Source organism: Columba livia, chromosome 6 (assembly GCF_036013475.1).
Source record: "Columba livia isolate bColLiv1 breed racing homer chromosome 6, bColLiv1.pat.W.v2, whole genome shotgun sequence".
NCBI classification, from domain to species: Eukaryota; Metazoa; Chordata; class Aves; order Columbiformes; family Columbidae; genus Columba; species Columba livia.
Window position 1 is genome coordinate 18,845,047 of NC_088607.1, and position 23,949 is coordinate 18,868,995.

At 38.9% G+C, this 23,949-nt stretch overlaps 1 protein-coding gene across 7 annotated transcripts in view; it reads left to right on the top strand.

Annotated features, from left to right (window-relative positions):
- WDFY4 (WDFY family member 4) overlaps positions 1-23,949 on the top strand; it is a 144,795-nt gene that overhangs the window by 16,549 nt on the left and 104,297 nt on the right. For 6 of the 7 annotated variants that reach the window (XM_065067383.1, XM_065067384.1, XM_065067379.1 and 3 more), the window contains 11 exons: positions 681-795; positions 1,375-1,478; positions 2,966-3,112; positions 3,488-3,677; positions 4,842-5,031; positions 7,205-7,365; positions 7,700-8,152; positions 9,754-9,858; positions 11,765-11,955; positions 14,507-15,117; positions 19,062-19,155. In XM_065067383.1, the coding sequence (XP_064923455.1) occupies positions 681-795; positions 1,375-1,478; positions 2,966-3,112; positions 3,488-3,677; positions 4,842-5,031; positions 7,205-7,365; positions 7,700-8,152; positions 9,754-9,858; positions 11,765-11,955; positions 14,507-15,117; positions 19,062-19,155 (2,361 nt within the window). Of the gene's footprint in view, positions 1-680; positions 796-1,374; positions 1,479-2,965; positions 3,113-3,487; positions 3,678-4,841; positions 5,032-7,204; positions 7,366-7,699; positions 8,153-9,753; positions 9,859-11,764; positions 11,956-12,430; positions 12,624-14,506; positions 15,118-19,061; positions 19,156-23,949 lie in introns of those variants that run through there. The other variant, XR_010473502.1, reaches the window with a different exon arrangement.

Consider the following 23,949-nt stretch of genomic DNA (forward strand, 5'->3'; position numbering starts at 1 on the left):
ATAGTTCAGTTTCAGGTGAATCTTGGCCAGTATACTGCTACCTGGCAGCAGTACTCCTTTATCTGTATTACCATGGTTTATTTATGGCAGATCTGTTGCAAATGCTCTGTGAGAACAGCAGTTCCAATCCCATTTAAGTCTTTAAGTAGCTGAGACTGTGCAATGACTTCCTAAATAGAGAAAATACAATTTAAAAAAATGTATTCCATTGAAAACTCAGGTTTTGTTTATGATCGGCTTTAGGTTTGGGGAGACCAGTTTTTGGAGAAGGATATACTTTTACTGAAGAATTCTTGGACTACCGTAGCTGTAACCTCTTCACAATAGAGGGTGCTGATGTTGTATTTCGAAAGGGGCTAGCATGCTTTTTGATACAACCAGTTAGTGACATGGTGGCTATGACCAACATTTACATTGTTTTGATTGTATTCCATGGAGAAAATAATGTAAATGCTCTCTATGTAGACACATTACATGATTCAAAAGGTAGTTCCAGGTTGTGTTCTGCATCTGTAGTGTCAGGCTCATGCCTGTCTGGCAAATGGACTATGCTGGCTGGGGAGGGAATTTTGCAGGGGAATTTTAGCTTTATGCTTGGGTTTTTTATATGTATTAGTACTTCTCAACATATCAAAGACATGATGTATCAGAAAGACTTAACAGTTATGCTTGGATTTCAGACCTGGGAACAGTCTGCTGGAGTAATGGTATTTCCCAACATTCAGCTGTTAGCCAGTGAGGTTTCCAAGCTTCTGACAAAGGAAATTAAGAGGAACCTCAATGGCAAACCTGCAGGTAATGATTCCATACCATATCCACTGGATCCACTTATTCTGAGAATGTGCTGTCATTCAGCTGTCTTCAGCTGTGAAGTACACAGAGAGGCAATAGGAAAATGCTAAGTGCCAGATCTTTTCAGTAGGCATGAGCTAGCACTGGTTTTGGATGATTGCACTGAAGATCTGGCCTTGTATGCTGTGCTAATCGTGGTTTTGGAACTTTTATAGACGGAAATGTATAATATGGCAGCTGTGCAGTAAAGAGTAGTCTACACACTTTTCTGAGGAACCTTCTTTAATGACAAAAATACTGTTAGACACGTGGCTTTCCTGGTGGCTGTTGTACATTCTTAGCACTGGACACCTGACAGACTTTATGAACTGTGCTGGTATTCCCAGTGAAGCTTGTTGGTTTGAAACACAGTTTACGTGAACTGACCTGAGCCTGATGGTGGATCAAAATCCTTTTATATCTTTCTATTAACTTCAGTGGATTTTTTTTTGTTAAATTTGTCAGACTTGTTAAGAAAGTATCAATGCAGCATTTTTGGCTTTCATGAAGGAATTAAAATTTAATGGTTTTTTGTGGTAACAGAGGAAGCTCGTCTGGCTTTGGAGCAACTGCTACAACAGAAAGGGGAAGCAGAAGATGGCCGTTTGCTCCTGAAATCAGTGTATCTGCTCTCACAGAGTGACTTGGTAAGATAAATGAATACAAAGGGGGTTTTTGCCTTGCCTTTGTGTGCGTGTTTTTTGCTTTGTTTTTTCCTTTTTCTTTCAGAGAAACTGTGTAGCCACCCAAACAAACACCTAAGTCTCATAATGTTTGCATTATCTGCGATGCTTTGTGTTTCAGCATGCCCCAAGTATACAGTCAGATAGAGGATATACCACCAGGTTTATAGTCCATGCTTTTATTAAAGAGAGAAGTAGGCACTCTGTGCTTTCAGATACCCTTTTTGTGTTGATCATCAGACAACTGTTGTTATTTTTCTAGTGTTCCTCTGTTTTTTTGTTGTTGTGTTTTTGTTGTTTTGTTTTGTTTATTCATTGTATATGACTGTTCTTCAACTGTTCTTTGTCATTCCAGCTTACATATTGAAAAGATGACTAGTAAGGATATGTCTGTCTGGTAATACAGTGGCTGGATTTTCCATCCTGATAACCTCTCATTTTGAAGCATTTCAAAGTCTCTCACAAACTCTACCTGTGCAGCCATGCTGAATGCCCACTGGCATCAGCAGGACAACCTGCTAATGGGCATCAGGGGCATGTTTATCCCTGTCACTGAGCTGAAGAGTTTGTCTCATCCTTATTCAGATACATGAAAATAAAATCTTGCTGTCAGCTTCTAGTGGACATATTCTGTGTCATAGGGAACTCTATAAAATTATAAGTACTTAGTCACAGCATGAAGTTCCTGATGAGATTTGTGTTTTTCACAGATTTAAGACATTACTATTTTTTGTAACACACACACACACTCACAAAACTTCATATCACAAAACTTAGTCTCGTGTTTAATTTGCTGCTGGTTTTTGTTTTGATTATTGTGTGGCAAACACAAACACTGGGACTTCTCTGTAAATTGTACACAGCTGTAGTGAAGATGCGAAGAAACTAAGTTGAGAAATATTATGGACAAGCTGTCTCTTGCATTTATAAAAGCTATAATTAGAAGTGTGTCTGCAGTTATTCAGTATGTTGCAAGGCATTATAACTAAATTGCTGCCACGCTGGGTCAAGGAAGGAATGGAGACTTCATGCTTTCTACATATCAGGCCTCTGTAGCTGCAGGGTATCCTGTGAACTAATGATAAAGGGGGCATTGTCTGCCCCTGGACTTACTGCTGTTTTAGGAGCCAGTTAGTTTGCAGGTTATGTGTTTTATTGACTGCAGGTCTCCTTATGCAAGACATAGTAAGTACCTCTGTCAAAGCTGTAGTTCAGCTGGAGTAGGAAGTCCTGGAAACAGCTATTGCAGCCCGTGGTCAGTGTGTTTGCTTCTGCCAGGTGGATTTGGACAGCCACACAATATGATTGCCATGCTTGTGTGCCCTAGAGCACTGGTAAGGATAAAGTGCTCAAGTAGCTTTTCCATCTGCTATGACTACAGTCAGTGTGTAGAAACACAAGGGAACTGTGGTCAGCTTCTGGAGGGGCTGATTTTTGTTTTCCTTACTTAGAGGACTACATGGAACATCATTGGATCCGGCCTTCCAGCTGCTCTGATGCAGTGCCTGTACCTTTTCTTTACTTTTCCTCTGGAGAAAACCAGTGATGATGGAGAGACAAGTGAAGATGACAGTCAAACTCAGGAAATGCTTGTTAAGGTGAGATGCACCCCTGGGAGTTCATTTGTTCTGAGTACTCAGACGTTCCTTTAGGCTTTTAGCCAGTAATTGATTCAAACTGCCAAAAAAAAAAGTAAATTTGGACTGACACCCTTTGAACAAGCATCAGGAGTGTTATAAAACAAACTGAGATTATACCACTCTATCTCTTATTTTTGTGTTAAACAAAAAACATGACTTTAAGTGGGAAAAAATTAATTGAGAATATCCTAGCAGTAGTTTTACTTGTTCATCTCACTGCATCCTTTCTCCTAGCGTTAGTAACAAACTATAATCCCCCTCCCAATGATTTTTCTTCTTGTCCCAAATATTTGTAGAGGTATTTGTTGTAGCTGATGTTTGTTTGCTTTTCAGATAATGCTTAACATGTACAGAGAGGAACAAGGTGTAGAGGAACTTCTGGCAGCTGATAAGCTTCAGTCATTAATCATAGCAACTGCTACCCTCTGGGACCAGTGTAGCCGCTCATGGAAAGTACCTACAGGCCGTGTACTGCGAACGATTTCAAAGGCTCAGACAAAAAACAGCATTGTGTACCTACAAGGTTTGGTTCAGTAATTTGGCTTCTTCTTTTCTCATAGCTCCACTGAGAATGAATTTTCAAGAGTCTCTCCAAGGTGGATTTTGATCTCTACATCGTGTAGTAGTCAGTCAACTGCAAGGCATGGGCTGTTGGCTTTCTAGACAGAAGCTTTATTTAGTACTGATTTCCATTTGAAAACTGAAGTTTTTTTACACACACACACAAAAAATCACAGACAAGATCAAATCCTGCTTGACCATGCTAATGTAGGAAAGGACAAGATGTACTGTGTTGGGGTTTTTTAAAGTTATATGACTCCATGTGTGAGCCTAAGGCTTATGCACATTCTAAGTATAAGATTGAGGGCACTGTCAGAGGAACAGTATCTTTTGGGACAACGTCATGATTGCTTGAGTTACATCCTGATTTCTTCCTTGGCTTTATTAGACTTAAAACACTTAAAAAAATTATTAAGAAGTGTAAAGGCCATGAGTCTCAATTTCTTAGAAGGAAAAAAATAGGTCTATAATCCACACTTTACTATCAGTATTCCTTGTCATAGAGTAACTGTATATAGGTATTTTTATTTTTTTAATAAAAATTTGGCTTCCTGGGTGAGATTGAAAGACTGAGGAATAGTAGGTCTAAGAGTACTGAGCTGTTTAGACATTTTGAAGCTGTCCTGGAAGGACTGGCCATCAGATTAGATAAGAAAATGAGGCTTCCTTACTTGGAGTACGATATGTATATCCTATTACATATGCCTCATTGAGCAAAGAATTGATCTGTGAACTCTGCGCAGAATGTGTGATTGACTTAGTACAAGACATATATGTTAGCCTCTGCTTACCTTGTGCTCAGACAGCTGGTTTCACTCCATGTGAATTTTGGTGGGTGGGTAGGTAGGAAGTTATACTCCTGAGACTGAATCAGTTTCTGGGGATAAACAAAGAAATGCATGCATACTTTAAAACCAGAAATGTTCTTCAGGTACCCTCTGAGTGTGATGTCTGAGTGTGATGGTTATATATCCTCATCTTTTCTTTCTAGAATAAGAGTTAACTGATTCCTGTTTTACTAAGAAATAACTCTTCAAACTTCTTGTTCTGTCTTTGTTAGTAACTTTGAACTTTTTTGGACAGTCAGTTCCTAAATACCTGTTTTTTTTCTTTTTATTTTACACAGCTGTGGACTGCATTAAAATAGCTGTTCAGAATCTCTTTAAACTGGCTGATACCCTACCTGCTTGTGACGTGTGTGAAGCTGCTAGTATTGTCTTGTGCTTTGTGAAAGATTCCTATCCCATATCATCAGCTTTATTGATGGAGTTTGAAAATAATGATGGCTACCAACTCCTGCTAAAAATTTTACTCCAGTAAGTAGAGACATTTTTAATGGTCTTCTAGAGGATGGTAAAATTTCAGCACGCATGCTCATCTCTCTTAATATATGAATGATGTAGGTAATCCTGCATGGATAAAAAAGCTAGTAATAAAACTCAAATTTTTGGTCTTTCATTGCTGTTTTAGGAAGGGGAAGCAATACGTAACAACTTCTGCTGAAACCATAAAGGAAATTAACAGTAGAAGTTAGTCCCGAGGTGGGATAGGGACTTATTGTACACAAGACAAAGGTTCTTCATCAGTTAGTATTAGAGGGGAATGTGGGTCAGAAACATTTGTCTCAGTTAAGGTGAACTCTTGATCCAGGAATGCAGTCAGTAAGGCAGGGAAAGATGATCTCCTTGATGTGCAGAAACCATCCAAACAAACAAACAAAGCCCACAAACAAACAAAAAAACCCCACAAACACACACAAAAAAAAAAAGCAAAAAACCCCAAACAAAACAAAACCACTCAAATTTTTCTATAAAAAGATTATGTTCTTCAGAACTGAGATGAATATGAACATATCAGGACAAATCCCCACAAGTTATTCCAATCAAAAGTACAAATAGAATCTTTTACTCTTCTTGTCTGCTTGCATTGTCTAACCAGGCTCTGAGTTTGCTATGTTGAAACAGTACATTATACCACTTCCTCAGAAACACTTAGGAGCTTTGTTCTCATTTTCTTTAATATCACATGAAGAAAGCATTTCCAGGTCGTCTTAATCTATTGTTGCTTCCATTCTGGTTTTGCTTTTTCTTGTACTTCTCTAACACTCGTAAGAACTATGGTCCCTGCCTAGTATGTTAGTCCACGAGACGTTGGGGGGTGAGTATTTTCTAAGCTGGATATAGAAGATTGTATTTTGAGTCATGAATCCAAAGATATCTGTAGGCGAGTATTATTTCTTTTGATTTTTGGATGGCACAAAGTTATTAATCTACAATTGGAAAATGTTTTGTCTTTTTCTGGCAGTGTTTTCTTTAGTTACCATAGATTGCCTAGCTTTCCCTTATAAATAAGCTGTGTCAAGATGTATATTTCCGGTGAAATTCTATCCATATGGAGCAGAAACACCTGATCTTTATCAGTAAGGCCTATGATGGCCTCACCCTTTTTAGCTGATGCAACTAGGCTGGAGAGACAGAAATGGCATGCAGGTGCTTAGGGCTTCAGATGAGTCTCCCTTCCCAGCATATACTGGCAGAAAGGGATAGACAGAGAACTTCTTTCCTGAACATTTTGCGTGAACAGATTTCCTCTTCTCTGATGTTTAGAATTTCTTTTTCAGATAAAAAGAATCTTGCCAATCGCATTCTTTTCCATCCAAATGGATACTAACATTTGCTCTGGCCCTTTTCTTTTTCTTGTTTAGATTAAACCAGAACATAGTTGTTTTGTTTTCTTCTGAGATTTTCCTAACTTCTAGTATCAGCCTATTGCTCTGCTGCTAACCCATACCCAGATGCTAGAGTTTTCCTTAAGAATTGACCTCTCAGTACAGAATAGGACAACATGATGATCAGCATTCTGTCCTTTGACAATCTCCCTTCAGTCTAAACTATGGCAATACTGGAGTTACAGTTCAAACTGTTTCCTTAAATAGGAGACACATGCCATCTTCATGTCTGATTCACAAAGCTGAGGAAATACAACATTTTTCCCTTCCTAATGGCTGAGATTTTTCTGTTATTTATCTCAGTTAGCAAGTCCATTACCTTGCCAACCATATGCCTACCTTTTAATGTGAAATGTCTGTTTTAATTTTTTGATCTCTCACAAAATTTACATTTTTACTCCCCAAATCAGACATTATTTTAGAAAGAATTTCCTTTTTCTTTTTTATTTAAATTACACATAACTGGACAAAATTCCTCCAACTTTTATCTTCAGTTTCTTCAGAAGACTGTTACAGTGTCACTTCAGTTTTCTTCTCCAGTTTGTGCATTTTGTTCTGGTTCAAAATGCGCTGTCATGGTGTGGAGTCACTGGAAGATGATTAAACTAGTCACAGAAATAAGACATAAAGACAGTAAAACAGACTGGGGAGGAGCAGGGAGTAAAATCGGTAGTCCTTGTGTCCTCAGTACCTGGTAATATACTCAAACTGTTTGTATTACTAAGGCATGAACATATGACTATTCCATGTTTTGTTCCTAGATGTGAGGGGTTGCAGCAAAATGAAGGAGGTTCCTATCTGGATGAGATCTTGGACATGCTGACTTGCCTTACAACCTGTGGAAAAACTGAACTGAAAGTTTCTGGCAATATTGTACACCCGCAATTACCACACTTTGATTTTGAATGTACACGGTCTTCTGGTACAGTATAACTATATTTATGGCTATGTAGTTGGGTCATGCAAAACTGAAGCTCTATTCATTATGTGTCTTAAGATGGAAGCAGGAGTATGAGATGACGTCTCTTACCTATGTGCTTAATGCTGCAGGAGCCTGAATGCTACCTACATGAAACTGAACTGACCATGTCAGCTGTAGGGTCTGATCCAAGGTTGAGAACATGCCTCCCAATCACACCTCTCATGTCTGTGACTCTTATTTCCACTCTGAGGCATAATTTAACATTATAGTTGTGGTGTTTACAGTCTTAAATAGCACTGATGTGAAAGTGATCTCACTTGGCTTTATCCCACAGGAATGACAGTGAAAAACCTCCAGGCTTTTCAGGTGTTGCAGTCCATTTTCCAGAAAAGTAATGATCAGCATCTATGTGGAAGAATCTTGGCAGCTATTGGTACCATATGGGCCTGGGACACAGTGAACTTCTTTCTTCTAGAATGGACACTACAACCTATCAACCAGTTTATGGACATAATCCATTTCAAACCACACCCAGTCCAAGTCCAGTTCTTCAGACTGGTGGAGTCCATAGTGCTAGACCTGTCCTATGTCCCCCATGAAATTTTGAAGAAGGTTCAGTATTTGATAAAGGAAAACATAGTGCCATTCTGCACCCTAACAGCTCTCCGGTGCCTTCTCAGCATGACCAAGAAGGACCTGTTATTCAGTGACATATTCCGTGACTCTGGGCTCTTAGGGCTACTGCTGGCACTTTTGAGGAAACAAGCCAAGATCCTGAGGAAATCAGGTACAATTTAATGTCATTCACCATGACTGTTGAAGCAGACAGGTTGATAGGAATGAATAAATCTCTTTCTACAGCCAGTTTGTACATTTTATATACTGAGTAGTTAGATATTCTCTGCAAGACAGCTGACCTAAGTTTATGACATACTAAGCTGGGTCCTCTCTGAAATCTTCGTGGTTTATTGTTCACTAGCATTAACAGTTCTAAGCTATTTGTCACCAGTGTACAATGAGTTATTTTGGAGGGTACCATTCAGCCCACACTTTTAAACAGGTCTCAGTTTGGGCTTCTATAAGGTGCCAACTTGAGAGTAAAGGAAGAGTTTTTCAGTGTTTAATTCCTGTGAGAATAACACTTAATCTTGAGGACTGGTGATGGAAAGCAGTTTCTTGAATTTTGGCTGTATACTGCCTGTATACTAACATCCATTGTCATCTGATATAGTTATCTCCTATTATGAAAACATAAATGTAAAAATCCTGGTATGGCAACTATGGGGTACACCTGAGTTAAAGGGACAGACTCACATATTTTAAAGTTTACAACTACGATTTTAAAGAAGGAAAAAATGTACAATAACATTTTCTGTACTGTATGAATTGGCAACTGCCTTTAAATTTCAGTGCAATAGTAATTTAGTAAAGGAGGAGGGACACAAAATACTAGCTATAACTTCTGATGCAGCAAGCACAGTTTAATTATTCATACATATTTGTTCCAAGGAAGAGAAAGAATATGAATTGCAACAGAAGTTGCAGGGTGCAGGCATGCATTACCTGTAAGGACACTTAGATTTGCGTTCTTGATACCAGAGAACTTGAATTTTGTGCAAGAGTACTTAGACAGGGATTGTGAAGATAAATATGAAGGTTCTTGAAAACATACCTTCTGTTTATGAGCTGGTGCATAGGGCCTTTCTTCTGTCTTTGCATTAATTTCACATTTTAGATCACTTGGTGATGTAAATTTTATAGTGATTGAATGGCTACATAATTTGTAAATTTAAAAGTACAGATAAAGAGGGACAGGTAGAAAGACACTGTATGAAGTGATCACTATTTCCCTCTTTTGGTTTTGAGAAATTTAGCTTGCAAACTTCAAGACTTTTAGATCTAAAATAACCTACCTTACACTGATCCTGGGAATGTTTGCCTTTGAACATGCAGAGGTTTCTGCTCTTCACTTTTAGTTTAGGTACTTAAGTAAACCCTGTTGCTATATTTTACCACTTGGTAGCTCATAATCTGTGACGTTCTTTTATTTGTGTGTGTTTATACCAGGTATCACTAAACAGGTAGCCCTACCTGTTCAGAAGTGGAAACACCACTACTACCAGTATTGTCTGTGGTTATGCAGGAGATCTGAGCTGCAGACTGTAGAGTTAGACCTGTGTTTCCCAATCTCAGACTTAGACCCTGATGACCAGACAATTCCATGTCTGTATTTTGCTGCTTATTTTAGGGTTAAGTAGCTTGTAAGTAGTATTTAAGAGAAAACTAGAATTCACTGAAGAACTGGTTTTCCTTTTTAGTTTAATATATTTTAGTTACAATTGACCATGTCTTACATAAATTGTATTATGACTTTTAATATACTGACAGCTGGAACACATCTGCCTGGTCTGGAAGAAGGCACTGAGAAGGAATTAAATGCTGTGATGCTGAAGATGGTAGCTGCCCTTACAGTGGGTTCCGTGAGGAACACTGGTAAGAAATGGCATGACTGCATTACCTTAATGATATTTGGTGGTAGGAGGCCACGATGCTGCTTAAAGAGTACCAACAAATTTTCTGACTTTTGTGTTTTAGTGAGAAGTGGAGGACAAAAGCTAGAAGTATGGGTATAGCAGTGTTACAGCAGTAAGAAATATGGCAAAGATATTATCATGCTGTATAATGAGCCTTATCCCAGTAGTGACCCTGCTTCCCTCATCCATATGGATACGCTCGAGGTGTTTACACAGAAAACACAAACTTACCTTGCGGAAAACAAAAACTGTGTATATGTTTTGTGTGTTGTTTGTTCATCTAGATTTTCTTCCATGGAATCTACTATTTGACATTTGATAGGGTCAGACATAGGCTGAGTAACACTCCTTCATTTAGTATTGGCATACCTAAGTGTTGTATGTGTGGGGGATTCTGTGGAATATAGTAATACAGAAGTGAACGCTTCTTAATATGGGAATCCATTCACTTAATTCACTCTTGATTCCTAGAATCATCATGTTCGCATCATCTTACACAGTGCAAATATATTGTTACAAACTATCAAACAGTCCCTTTCAAAAACTAAAGAGATGTTTAAGTTGAAAACAAATAAGGCATCTTTTCCTTTTTATTTATTATTCTATTGGGAAGCTGTCTTCTGTGATGATTAGAAACCATGGTCATCCAGTCATTTTATCCCTAGTTGTTCTTGTGCCCTTAATTTTTTTTCATTCTTTTACTTCAGTTTTCAATGGTAATCTCTCTTCCCACATCTCTCAAGCCTCTGAATCTCAAGACAAGGGACTGGGGGAATTAAGTCCCCCAGTGTAAGTGAAGATCAGGTTTGGGACCATCTGAGGAACCTGAACACACACAAGCCCCGGGAACACCATGAGGTGCATTCTAGTGTTCTGAGGGAACTGGCTGATGTAGTTGCCAAGCCACTCTCAATCCTATTTGAAAAGTCATGGCAGTCAGGCAAAGTTCCCAGTGACTAGAAAAAGGGAAACATCACAAACATTTTTAAGAAGGGTAAAAAGGAGTAACCTAGGAACTACTGACCATTCAGCCTCACTTTCCTGCCCATTAAGATCATGGAACAAATCCTCCTGGAAGATGTGTCAAAATACGTGGAAGATAGGGAGGTCATTAAAGACAGCCAACATGGCTTCACCAAGGGCAAATTGTGCCTGCCCAGTCTGGTGGCCTACTGTGATGGAGTGACTGCATCAGTGGACAAGTGAAGAGCTACTGATGCCATCTATCTGGAGTTTTGTAGGGCCTTTGATATGGTCCCCCACAACATTCTTGCTGCTAAATTGGAGAGATACAGGTTTATTGGATACACTGTTAGCTAGATAAAGGATTAACTGGATGGCCACATCCAAAGACTTACAGTCAATGACTGAATGTCCGAGAGGTACAAGCCCCAAGGGGGCTTATAAGAAAAGACAGGGAGAGACTTTTTACCAGGGTTTGTAGTGACAGGACAAGGGGCAACAGTTTTTAATGTAAAGAGGGTAGATTTAGATTGTATGTAGGGATGAACTTCTTCACTGTGAGGGTGGTAAAGCACTTCAACAGATTTCTCAGAGAAGGTGCCCCTTAGCTGGAGGTGTCAAAGGCCAGGTTGTAAGGGGCTTTGAGTAACCTGTTCTAGTGAAGGGTGTTCCTGCCCATGGCAGGGGTTTGGAACTAGATGACCTTTAAGTCCCTTCCAACTGAAATAATTCTATGAGTCTACAAAGGTTTATTTTTTTGTCTTTAGCGCAACCAGCTCTTCTTCTTGCCTCCTGCTGTATCTGTAGAAATATGACACTTCATACTAACACTGAAAATGTACCTATGAAAACTACAAGTAAAGGATATTTTAAGTAACATATGATACTGTATTTGCCCCTAGTTGTTCTGAAGGACTATGGGATGGTGCCATATATCAAGATATTTTTGGATGATGAATGTTACAGGAGTGCTACTCTCAGCATCTTGGAGCAGCTATCAGTCCTCAACTATGAAGAATATATGAGCATTATTATTGGGGCCCTCTGTTCTTCTACACAAGGAGAACTACATCTGAAACTAGATCTGCTGAAGGTAATGAATGTAGCTTCCCTCCTGGCTCTTGTTTTCCTGCAAACTGCTTGGCTTGCGACAAATTGCTTCTAATGTCACCCCAAGCACTGTGGCTTTTTTTTCAATAAGCTAGGTGAAGAATAAAAAAGAGATGTGGGACAGTTTTTGATTCTGGTAAACTGGGTGCTTTGATTTTTAGCAATGTGTGTGTGGTCAATACTTTCACTCAGTATCAGATTGTGAAGTATTTTGAAGACTTAAACAGTAATGCAGGACAGAGAAAGAGACACAGTTGTATGAACAGTTCTATGTAATTTGACGGAGAAGGGAGAAACAAATGTGAATGAAAATGGAGGAGATGTGGAGGGAGGATGTGAGGAGAGGTAAAGGAGTAAGATCATAATAGGCAAAGTAGGCATAAGATGAACAGCTTGATTCAGGTTAAGTTTCCAAGCTTGAAACTTTGCTGTCCTTAATTTTGTCATCTCTTGCACAGATGAGTGTCATGGAAAAAGAGATTTCAGATGATGGAAAGGAGAGTCTTATGAATGTTTGGAGGAAGAAATTAGAACTACTTATACCCTCTATTGTGTTTATAGAGGGTCTGATCCATAAGTAATGAAGCAGGGGAATCAGTGTGCTTTATTTTGGTTTAGAACATAAGCATCAAACTGAAAAGCAGTAGTGTTGTAAGTACTGATTTAAAGTTTCATTCTACCTTCTCTGCCAAGTGTGAACTGAATTCACCTTTCAGCATAATATAGCAGCTGCTTGTGTGACAAAAGAACCATGTCACTTTAAGAAACCAAAAATGTGACGAAGTTTATAGCTTTGATTTGAAACAGTAAAACTTAACAATATTTGTGGACAAGTTGAGTATGGTGTCCAAACTAATATGAAAATAAATGCAACTTCAGTGTCTAATTTTGACAAATGATAACTGTATTAAAACATAATGTAAGCAAATGAATTTATTGTCTACATCCATTGGGACTGTGATTGTGTTACACATAAATTCAGATTGATTTGCTAATATATATTTAGCTGTTAAAGCCTGAACACAAATGCAATTAGCACTGCCGTATTCCTGTGTGGCATGTGGACAATTATGAGGAATAACAAATAATGGAATGTGAAATAAATTCTGTTAACGTTAACTGAGTTAGGGGGTTTCCAGCAGACATCAGTTTTATAGATTCAAGACAGAGGAATACTAACTCATATGTGGTTAAATTCTAACTGAGTTAGAGCTAGAGGAAATATCATTACAGTTGACCTTCTCTGAAATGTGTTAAAGCCATCCTGATAACTTCAGCTCTGAGTTATTAAATTTACTCCCTGTTCAGAAGTCTCTGCCTGTTTTGATACATTATCATACAAAATTGGATGACAGTAATGAAGTTCTCTCCCTCTTCAGTTCTGGCAGCCCTTTCTTGCAGTCCTAGATCCTGTTACATGGAGGTATATTTGTGTTAGAAGCTGTTTTTCTTTGGCAGGTTGTGAAGTGAACTTCTTTCACCGGATATCAGTTGGGAAACTTTATACGTAAAATTAGCCCTTTCCAGTGTGGAAAGGTACAGCCTCAAATTTGAAAAGTCCCTGGTGCCTGAAAGAGCATCATATTTACAAAATGAATTGTGCAACATCCCAAAAACCTGGGATGGGTTACATTGAAGTACAGTAGACTTTTTCTTTGCAAGCTCTTCTTTTTCTTTCATTAATTTTACTTCCAGCACTACAACTTTTAATAACTTCCATAGATTTGTTTTAAAATAGCAAGGCCATAGAATTCAAAATTTACAAATGGTATAGGTTGGTTTTTATGCACGTGTAATATTGACAAGTGGCATTCACATATAACCTGCTTTAAGCCTATTGAAGTTAGAGGAAAATCTAATGACTTTTTTGTCTTGGGATATGACTCTTCATGGCTTTTTTCCTCCAAAGTGTTGTGTAAACTTTAAAAAATACCTCTGCTAAGAAAGGAAATCATTATTGCCTATCTTAATGAGGAGAGCCTGCTGCTTGCAGTATTCTTTGGACCATCCTTTTTCACTGTTTTTTTGAGCAAAAGTCTCGTGTGGCTTCTCAACTATTCAGGGCTATAGGAAGACTTGCCTGTAGAGAGCTGCGCTGCTTTCTCAGTTTCTGTATGAGGTTATTTACAATTGAATTTCTGGTTTGTTTTATTTAAGGCAAAGGCAATTTTCTTAGGAGAGTCTGAGAAGACTGATAGAAGAATAGCTAGAGGTCTGAAAAAATACCTCTTGCCAAAGTGACTAGGATATATAATGCAGGAAATCTTATTCCTTTGCTTATCCCTGTGAGCATTATCACTCCATGGTATACTCCTGAGTCTGCATTCAAATCCTGGTTGTTGGGCTCACTGAGTATATGGGGAGGAGAAAAATTGTGCAGTGTTGACCTTTACTTTGACCAACTATTTTTTCTTCAAAGAGTGAAGTTTCAGGGAAATTATTTTGCTACAAACTTGCAATTTTAAAATTTTCTGAAGTTTTTTATCCCTTGGTTTAAGTACTTCTTTTGTCTCCTTGCTTCCCAATGTTTGTAGTCGCTCCTGAAGATACTGGAGAGTCCCAAGAGCCATTCAGCTTTCAGAATGTGCAGTGGATTCAATGGACTCCTGTCCCTTCTCTCAGACATGGAAGGTGCATTGCAGGACCCTCCATCTGGCCTGTGGGCAGCAATAGGACAGAATTGCATACTGGAGCTTGTTTTCTACACACTTCAGGGGATAACAGCAGCCCTGCACATGGACCCTGTCAACAGCAACTTCTTCCAGAAGAATGGTCTCTTTGAAAAGATGGCAGAGGATCTTGGGTCACTGGGATGCTTCTGGACACAAGGGGAGCGGCAAATTCCTCTGAGCCTTGAGAAGATAAGGACATTTGCAGAATTCTTGGACGCAGCTTTCTACTCTTCAGAACCTTTCCCAATGTGGCTAAAGAACTGCATATGGATTCTGAATTTTCTTGATCATATGGTCAAAGGAACCCTCCATCTGGAGAGCTTCTTCAAGGAGAGAAAGGCAGAGAAAGGAGACGCATCAAGAGATGATGAAGATGGACCCCAAGCTAAAGAAGAACAACATCCTGTTGCTTTCAACAGGCCAGGCAACAAATTACCTGCCTCTGCCTATAGGCCATGGGGAAACCCTGAGAAGTAAGTCTTTATTTACCACACTAAATATAACAGTAAGACTGGTATATGCATTTATATGGTAGTAAACTGAGATAAAGTGTGACATAACCTACCTGGAACAAACAAATCAGTGCCACAGTCCCAGCTCTCAGGCCTCCAGACAGCAGAAATCACCTCTTTTGGAAAAGCCATTGATGGTAAGCATTGGGGCATAAGTGTTCAGTGGAGCACTGGGACACACAGCTGTGAGAGTTGCAGCTTTTGTGCTCAAGGTCCTGACTCATGCAATGTGGGAGCAGGACTGGGCTCTAAGGCAAGGGCTGCTTGGACTTGAAGTTTGCCTTTAGTCTCTGCTTGACTCTGCCCCAATTGACTTTCACATTTTCAGTTATGTGGAAAGCTGTTTCCAGTCACCTGACACATTACAAAAAAAAAAAAAAAGATGTCTTAAGTGCTCCCCCATGCGTGTCTGTCCAGGCACGTGTATACAGACACACACACTGTCCCTCATTTGCTCATACAGCTGAAACAGAGAAAGATGGAAAAGGAATAGTAATGTTAACCTGCCTCATATAATGAATTATTATATCAAAGTATATATCCTTTGTAGGAGGGAAAGACTACACCAGAAATGAATGTAACTGTCAGCTATTAATCAATTCTGAATAGCTTAAATTTCATAACTTGTGAGGTCTTCTGCCCCTTTATGTGTCTGTAGCTTTATCTTGGATCTCTCAGTCCTTCTCTTGAAAACATTTCTGGTCAGAGTTATACTTAAAAAAGGTAAAGTTTATAACTGTGAGATTCCTTCAGCCCCTAATATAGGTTATTTTACAGCCATCTTCCAGCTTTATTGAACAAGTCATTAGGTGTGCCACTCGTAGCTGACAGTCACTGAAGTCAGCATAACATTTGTTCCCTGAGGTAGGCAGAGTATTTCTGGTCATATTTGTACTTGTTTGAAGCTACCAGAAAAATCTGTGGTAGATTTCTTTGCTCCTTGTGCAACTGATTTTAAAATAGTCATGGAGATATTTGCTCCCCATCACTACCCTCTGAGTTACACTGGAAGCTTCTGGTTAGAGGAATGAATAGTTTTAAAAGTAGATCTTCCTAGCCCCATTTGAGAGAATTTGGGTCAATGTGTTGAGAGAGTATGGATGGTGGTGAGAAGTTCATAGCCTGTAGCTTAAGTGTGTGTGTAAGGGAGGGTCAGGGAAGATAAAGGAGAAAGAGTAGATCAGTGGCAATGCTGGGAAGGATATGGCTCTGTCTTCTGCCTGTCTTTCTCAGGTTACTAGATCTGAAACATAAAGTAAAGGCTTCCTAGGTCCTTGTGGGTTTTTTTTGCCTGAGCTGTGAGGCTGTGCAGTAACTGAATGAATGCCAATTTTAGAGAAATTAATCTTGCAAACTGGGATCCATTCAGTTCATAGTGTGTGGTTTGGAACAGTTTGGCTTTGGTTGTGGGATGTAAAGGCACAGAAGGAAGCCAGATTAGTTAGAGGTGGCTGGAGAGTGTCCGGGACAAGTGTATGCAAGTACAGAAGAGTAACATTCACAGCTTGCCAGTACAACTTCAGGCCATACAGCCTGTATCTTTTTCCAGCAGTAATTTTTGTGAAAATAAAAATAAGAAATCAAGATTGCAGAGTTCCTGCAAGCCTGTGGTTCCCCTGATGCAGCTTCCTCTTAGCTGCATTCTGTGTTCACACTTCCTCCAGAAGAAGGCTTCAGCCTGAGGCTATGTAGCTTGGAAAGGAGGAACTTGAATGCAGTCAGTGTAAGTGGCCTGTGATGCAGCAACATGTATTTACCATCCCTGCAGAGGGGGAAAGGAGCAGATCCTACAGGGGCCTGTGACTGAGACACAGGAAAATCAGCATTTTAACTGGATAAGATTCTAGCCCCTTACACTATCCTGTGGTCAATGATGCTCGGTCACAGGGGAATCGTCCCTTTCATTCCCATCTGAAAACCTGCTCTCTGTGTTCCTGCTCCTGCGTTGATGTTCAAAACATCTTCTGTGACAGGTTAGGTCTCTGGTTTTCCTTTTGCTCCTGGTGCTTGAAGATAGCTTGCTGCAAGCTGTGTTAACTGAGGCTGATCTCTCTTTGGGAGGGAAGCCACTCTTCATGCCCACCCTAGCAGAACTGCTGCTGCAGTTGCTGTTACTACAGACTCACTGTGCAAATGGCTCTTCTGGTTCTTTGTGGCATCTCGTTTTGTCCCCACTCTCTTATTTGTCTTTTAACTAGTAACCAGTGCAAAGCAAATCTAAGATTCACACCATGATACTAATGGGGTAGATGAAGTGGAATCATGAGGCTGACTGAATAGCCCTAAGGCAGGAGTATGAGAGATGAAATATTTGCAGGAGTTGGTACATGGAGACAGCTTTTATACTAAGACAAACCAGAAAATGAGGGCCTCTTAGAAAACCACAGAGAAGGCTGGAGATAAGGCTTATATGACTTGCTTAGAGGGGAGCAGGTGTGTAGTACTGGCAGGGAAGCTGAGGTGTAGTTCAATGCTGGTCAGGGACTCTGGATTTTCCTTCTTCGTTCTTCCTTCTTAACAGCCGTGGAAAATGATGAACCTGCCAGGCAGTGCTCAGGCCAAAATTGAACTTGTTCTGGAGAGCACAGCCGCAGCAGGAAAACAAACTGAAACTTTGATCCTATTGATACTATTTGGCCTGGATTTTTGTCTTTAGACTTAGTTGGGGTTTTTGGGGGGAGATGGGAGGAGACCGTATTTTCAGTGTGTACTTTTTCTTGTTTGACATTTAAGAACTTGCCCACATTCTCATTAAGTACAGGTGTATGTGTCCACACTGGAGCCACTGCTGCAGTAAGTATTTATACCAGATCTGTTTTTGATTTATTACACAGAAAATATTGCAAATGAGAGATTTATTTGAAACTATCTTTCTTGAAGGTGCAGTAAGAATTATTTGTCACTGTGTGGCAGTATCGTACACCTTACTTGCTGCTCAGATGTATTGGATGATATTACAGCCTTTTTACCCTCCTTTAGTTCCCTTGTAAAAGCTGTTTTAACACTCATTCTTTTACATCTACCCTTTGTTTCATACAGTCCATAAAGCATATTGTGCTTTATTTTTCAGTCTAAGTTCGGCTCTTAGATGTTGTCTTTTATTTTCTGATGAGATCTATTTGGGACAGATATTTCTAACAGTGCACACATCGCAACTCTGGTTCAGAGGTGCATCCAGAAATGCTGATTATACTCTGAACATGATGAGCTTACAGAGCATAAACTAGAGTTACTGCTATGCTCTGGCTTCATCTTTGAGACATATCTGACCTCTGGCCTACATCATGGCTTAAGCAGATCTCTGTTGTAACTCCGATGCCTTAATTCCTTTCTGTGCCTGAACGTACAAAGTTGATACGGCAAAAATGAGAACTGTTGGGGAAGCACAGATATTTAACTTTCTGTTACTAGTTTAGGCAGATTCTGGAAAGGAAAGGATTTGGAAAGGAAGGGTGGCATACTGATTTCATCAAGACTGTCTTATCTTTGCTTATTGCTATTATAGTTTGAAAGTACTGAAGTTATTGTCTGACTAAAGTTACAAACTGCTTTAAAGTAGAAAATGTGACCCTAGTTCTGAGCTGATGCATAAGAGATCCCTCTGGTTGTCTATTCTCTGTATTGCAAGTACCTTCAAAGGCAAAGTTTGTTTAAAGAGGCTGCTGCACATCTTTGAACATGTAGGTCCCCAAGGTGTGAACTCATGAGCAACTTCTGTCCTGTCTTTGTTACTCCAAGGCTTCCAGATGTTCCAGGTCATCTGTATTGTATACTTAGCTTCAAATGTGGAGCCTGGTTACTGCTAGGAGGCTTTAATGCTGTATTCTGCTGGAACGTTGTTGGGCTTTCTTTGCTGTTGTTAATGATAATTATGACGATAAGTCTTATGCAACTTTTTCCTGCAGATGGGAAACAGGAGACTGTGCCATTGTCCATCCTGGTGCTGTCTGTGTTATGGTGAGGTTGCTGCCAAAGCTGTACAAAGAGGGACATGCTCAGGTGAGTCTGAACAAATAAAAGTGCCATCTAAACAGTGTCTGCTACTTTTCTGTAGCTTCATTTCCAATAATTGCTTACTCTTTGCAGATGTGGAAGTACTAAAATTTACCTAGAACGCTAGCAGGAGGAACAGCACAAATTTCACTGAGTTAACAGATATAACAACAAAGGCTCTTGGCTATCAGTTTGACTAAGTGTTTCTATACTTGTTTGACGCAGTACATGGGTCTTGGTCTCAGAATATTTACTGCAAAGGCACAAATGTAAATGTCCCTTGAAAATTGTTTAAAATATTGCTAATGGAGCTAGCAACCAGAACAGTCTAGTTCTTTAGGCCTAACAGTCCATAAACTTTCAATGAAGCTTAGAATTGGCTTTGCTTTGTTAAACCTTCCATACACACACCCACTCTGAACAAGTATATTGCCTATATTGTATCTGCTATCTGGTCTAAAATACTTGAATACAGTTAAAGCACATATGAAGGGCCTGAAATGAAATCACACTATTCATTCAGAGCTATGGAAGGTAGAAGTGCAAATAACTGCTGGCACACCCCAACTTCGTGTAGTGGAACCAAACCAGTAGCTAGTGAAATTTTGTTAATTACACTAATTAATTTCTGAAAAACAAGTAGAACAGTTAATTGCGTGAGAGCATCATCAAGAAATTATCGGAGTTGACTGAGCTGTATGAGAGAGAAAGCCTCTCAGACCCTCAGTAGATGGCAGTGTTCTTAAAAATATGAAGGGCTAGAACACAAATTCCACCAATTTCAGTTATGTATTTAAGTGCATTAATATTTTCTTCCTTTCTCACTCCTTTTTTCTTAGTCAAGATGAAATTATTACTGATAATGTTTGTTTAGTATTGCTGTTGTGAATAGGATTGCCTCAGGTCAAGTGTGACTGTTACGCAGGGTCCTGTGTCAGACTCCGGATAGGAGTTAAAACAAATTACTCACAGAAAGGATAGAGGGAAAATTGAATTTTTCTGGCTAATTGTATTTAAAAGTAAATGACAGAATAAGTGGAACCTCATGTCCTGTAGTTTGGGCTGCTCACTGATGCTGCCAGGTAGTGAAACAAAAGGCTGCACTTCAGTACCTTTAATCATAACATATGCCACTGCATGAACCCTTATGCAGTGACATGCTACTTGGAACATGAGAGTCAGACAAGATCTGATGCAAAAAGTGAACCTCAATGGCTAGTGAAGGGGAGCTACTTGGTTGAAAGATAATAACTTGGGGAATTTTGCTTTGAATAGATATATTTTATCCCAAACAGGGTAGTATTCTTTCTTCTAGTGCAACAGCATTTGACAGCTATATGAGAGATAAAATAATTTCTTTGTGGATGGAGCTATTTTACTCAGACTTTCATTTGAAACTATGAAGGGGCTTCTTGCTCGGAGTTTAAAATTGAGTCAAATAGTACATTTTTTAGGAGCAATGGTGAAGAACAGAGGGTAGCTCATCTTTCTGCTTGTTTTAGTGCTATTATAGATCTTTTGGGTTCAGGTGTTCAAGAGTAATCTGGAAAACTCTTTGGTGATGTCCAAATCCTTTGCTTTCACAGAAATGGCAATGACAAAGCACTGCTTTTACAGAAACATTAATGGAACTCAATAAAATTAATGTACTTTGATTCTGACCCTTAGAGATAATATCAACTTCCTGCCAAATTTGCTACTTTTCAGTGACCTTTGTCAGACCCGAGCAGTGATGGGCTGAAGCAATGTTGAGCATGTCAGCATAGAAAAAAAAACACTGGTTGTATGTTACTACCATTCCTAAGTATGATAAAAAAATCATTTGAATATCTTATGTGTATGAATATTTGCTTAAAAGCTTTAAAGCTCCCCAAGAGGCAGTCTTTGAGTCAGTAAGCTGTATTTAGAGGATATAGCTCATGTTCATGCCTAGGACTGGTACTAAGCCAGTTTCCATCAAAACACATACAGCTTGATCAAATATGAGGCAGATTTTCCTTTTATTAATATGCTGCCTGTTCAGTGATGGAAGATAGCATTGTCACACATTTCATAAACTAAGTATAAGTAAGACAGGTTAACATTCACTTTAGATGTGTGGCTCAGGATGCTCTGCTTCCCCTCAGACTTACTCATCCTTGCCTGGCATTTTGGAGCTGTGGCTTTTAAGAGTCTAGAGTGTCATGCCAGATCTTTTCTATTTTTGTTGTCAGATAAGGTGATCTCCTAGGTCTGACAAGGCTGGGTAAGGGAAAGAAAATAACTTTTGAGAAGAGAATCAAAGCACAATTCAGTTCTGTGTCATCATCTTGGCAGGTTTCTTCTGAAAAAAAAATCCTCATAAGATTCATTATGTAAATTATCTATACTTTTGTTAAATAATATTATTGCTTTCACAGCTGGATTTATCCTCTCTGTTTTAATCCATGTCTCTCCTATGATGAACTGCTGTTATACTTACTGCTGTTATATTCACTACTGTAAAACTAAAACATTGTGCATCAACAAGGACTTTCCACCTTTTAAAAATACCTTTATCCCCACTTTAAATTTAGCCTAAACTAGTTGTTCATACTGCAGATGTTAACAGTATAACACTTTCCAAGTATTTGCACTTCTTTAAAAACATAAATTCTATCTAAACTGAAAAGGTCTCTGAGATGGTTAGATATAGCCCATAGAAGACTGTGACATTTGAGGTTTGTCTGCCTTCAGATATGTATCACTTCAAATGTAACTGTAAATATCACAGTGAATTCCTTCATTACTGCACTGCATTATCTGCACAAGGAAATTCTTCAGGTGTTTGGCCAGAGCTTCATTCCACTTTGAGTTGTGCAACCAAGGCTTTGGGAAAAAGGAAACTAGAATGGATCAGCACTCTAGTAGAAGAAAGGAGACTAGAAACACCACAGCAGCGGGTCCTCCAGCCTAGGCTGGTAGCTGAAGGTCAGCCCTTTCTTGTGAGCACTTCCCTGCAGTCTTTGCTCTAGTCCTGTCTCCAGTGGGATGCTTCTTCTTTGAGCTTGTTCTGATTACAGCACAACTTTTTTTTTTTTTTTTTTTAAAAAAAAAAAAGCATAGCCTATCTGTTTGTTCTTTTTCAAGGTTATTTTTTATCTTTTAACAAGAAGTTTGCTTGTTCACTGATCAACCAATTTCTGGAGGTTTTATTGTTTATACAGACCAAGCAATTTTCCTGCTGTGCTTCCAACCCCAAAGCCCAACCTTTTATTTGTCATATTTCTCTTGCTTCTGACTATCTTCTTAAAGCCAGCCAGTGTCTCTGAAGTTGCACTAAAATCTTGGTAATGCACCCTAGAATGAAGAGAAAGGGATGCTGCCAAGAATCACTGGCTAACTATGCTGAAGATTGTTTTCTGCTTTGTCTTCTTTTTTATGCAATCATATAATTAAAAAGGTGCCACATGGAGGCAGCTTTGACTTCCTCTCAGGTGTCTGATGAACATCATATTATAGCACTACACAGTAACTTAGAAAAGTAAGGAGACACTGCATTCTGCAACTAAATGTAATCTGGTGAGCAAGAAGTCAGTCAGACCATCAGAATTTACGAAAGTATTCTTAACATCACGAGGAGATTTTGTTACCTGGCTTCAAATGGTCAAGACTTGCTAGTGTGTTTTCTCTAGAAGGCAATAGTATCCCTGGCATTCACACAAGGGAAGCTCTGTAGCTTCTCTTACAAGCTGTACCAAGGGGAAATGTGAAAAGCTTGATGAAGATAATATAGTTTATGTGAGCATTTAACTAGGCCCTATCTGTGTCATGTTTTTGGAAAAGTAGAAACAGTTCATGCAGTTCATAGTGTTTTTCCCTGTCAGCTTGCAAGGACTAAATGAACACAAGTCACTCTGTAACTTTGTAAAATCACTTACATGTACTGTCAGCAAAGTAAATTTTATTTGTTAAAGGCAGTGGGTGAAAGTTAATCAGCGAAATACTGTGACAGAAGTGTTTGTAGTTGGGAACTATGCATCGGGGTTTTGAGCTGTGATAAATTTATGAATTATTTATTTTTGGTAACATTTTAAGGAAAAAAATGTACAGATGATTTTCAGATGTGACTCAAACTCTTTACAGACAAAGAGTTTTAACCTGATGAAAGTCTACCTTTTCTTTTGAAACCACAATTTAAAATCCTGAGTCACTTGGAACTTTCTAAAAGTGCTACTTTCAATGCCTTTGTTTCTTTATTAGTAAAACTAAATCTCTGTGGTATGTTAGGAAGTTAATTCTAATTTTCTAAGAAAGGCTTCTAGCTTTTCAGATGAGAGTTGCTTCTGAGGTTAAAAATTGACTTTTTAAAATCACACACAGAATTATCACTATATCATTCTTAAACCTAAGAATATTAAGTCCTTTTGAAATGAAGCTACAAAGTTTTTGCTAGTCTTAAACATAGTATAATCCTTTTGAAGATGAATAACAGTGAATTAAACTCAGTTACCAAGTTTTGAAACTATGGGCTTTTAGGTGCAAGAATCTGGAGACTGCTTAAAGAAATCAGGCAAATTAAGTGACATTTTGCCCTTAAGACTCCAGTCTGAGGCAGAGCTACAGTCTAACTACACCCTCAATATCCTTATTCATGGTGCAAGTAATATGTGTTGGGAAAATCAATCCATGCACAGCCTGGTTTCCTGGCCACCATTAATATTTTCACTAAAATCTCATTTTACTGGAACTAAGATCCATGAACACATCACATTTTGTTCAAAACAGGGCATTACTGGTATTGACAAAGCTGCTGAGCTAATGAAAACAATCAATTCTTTT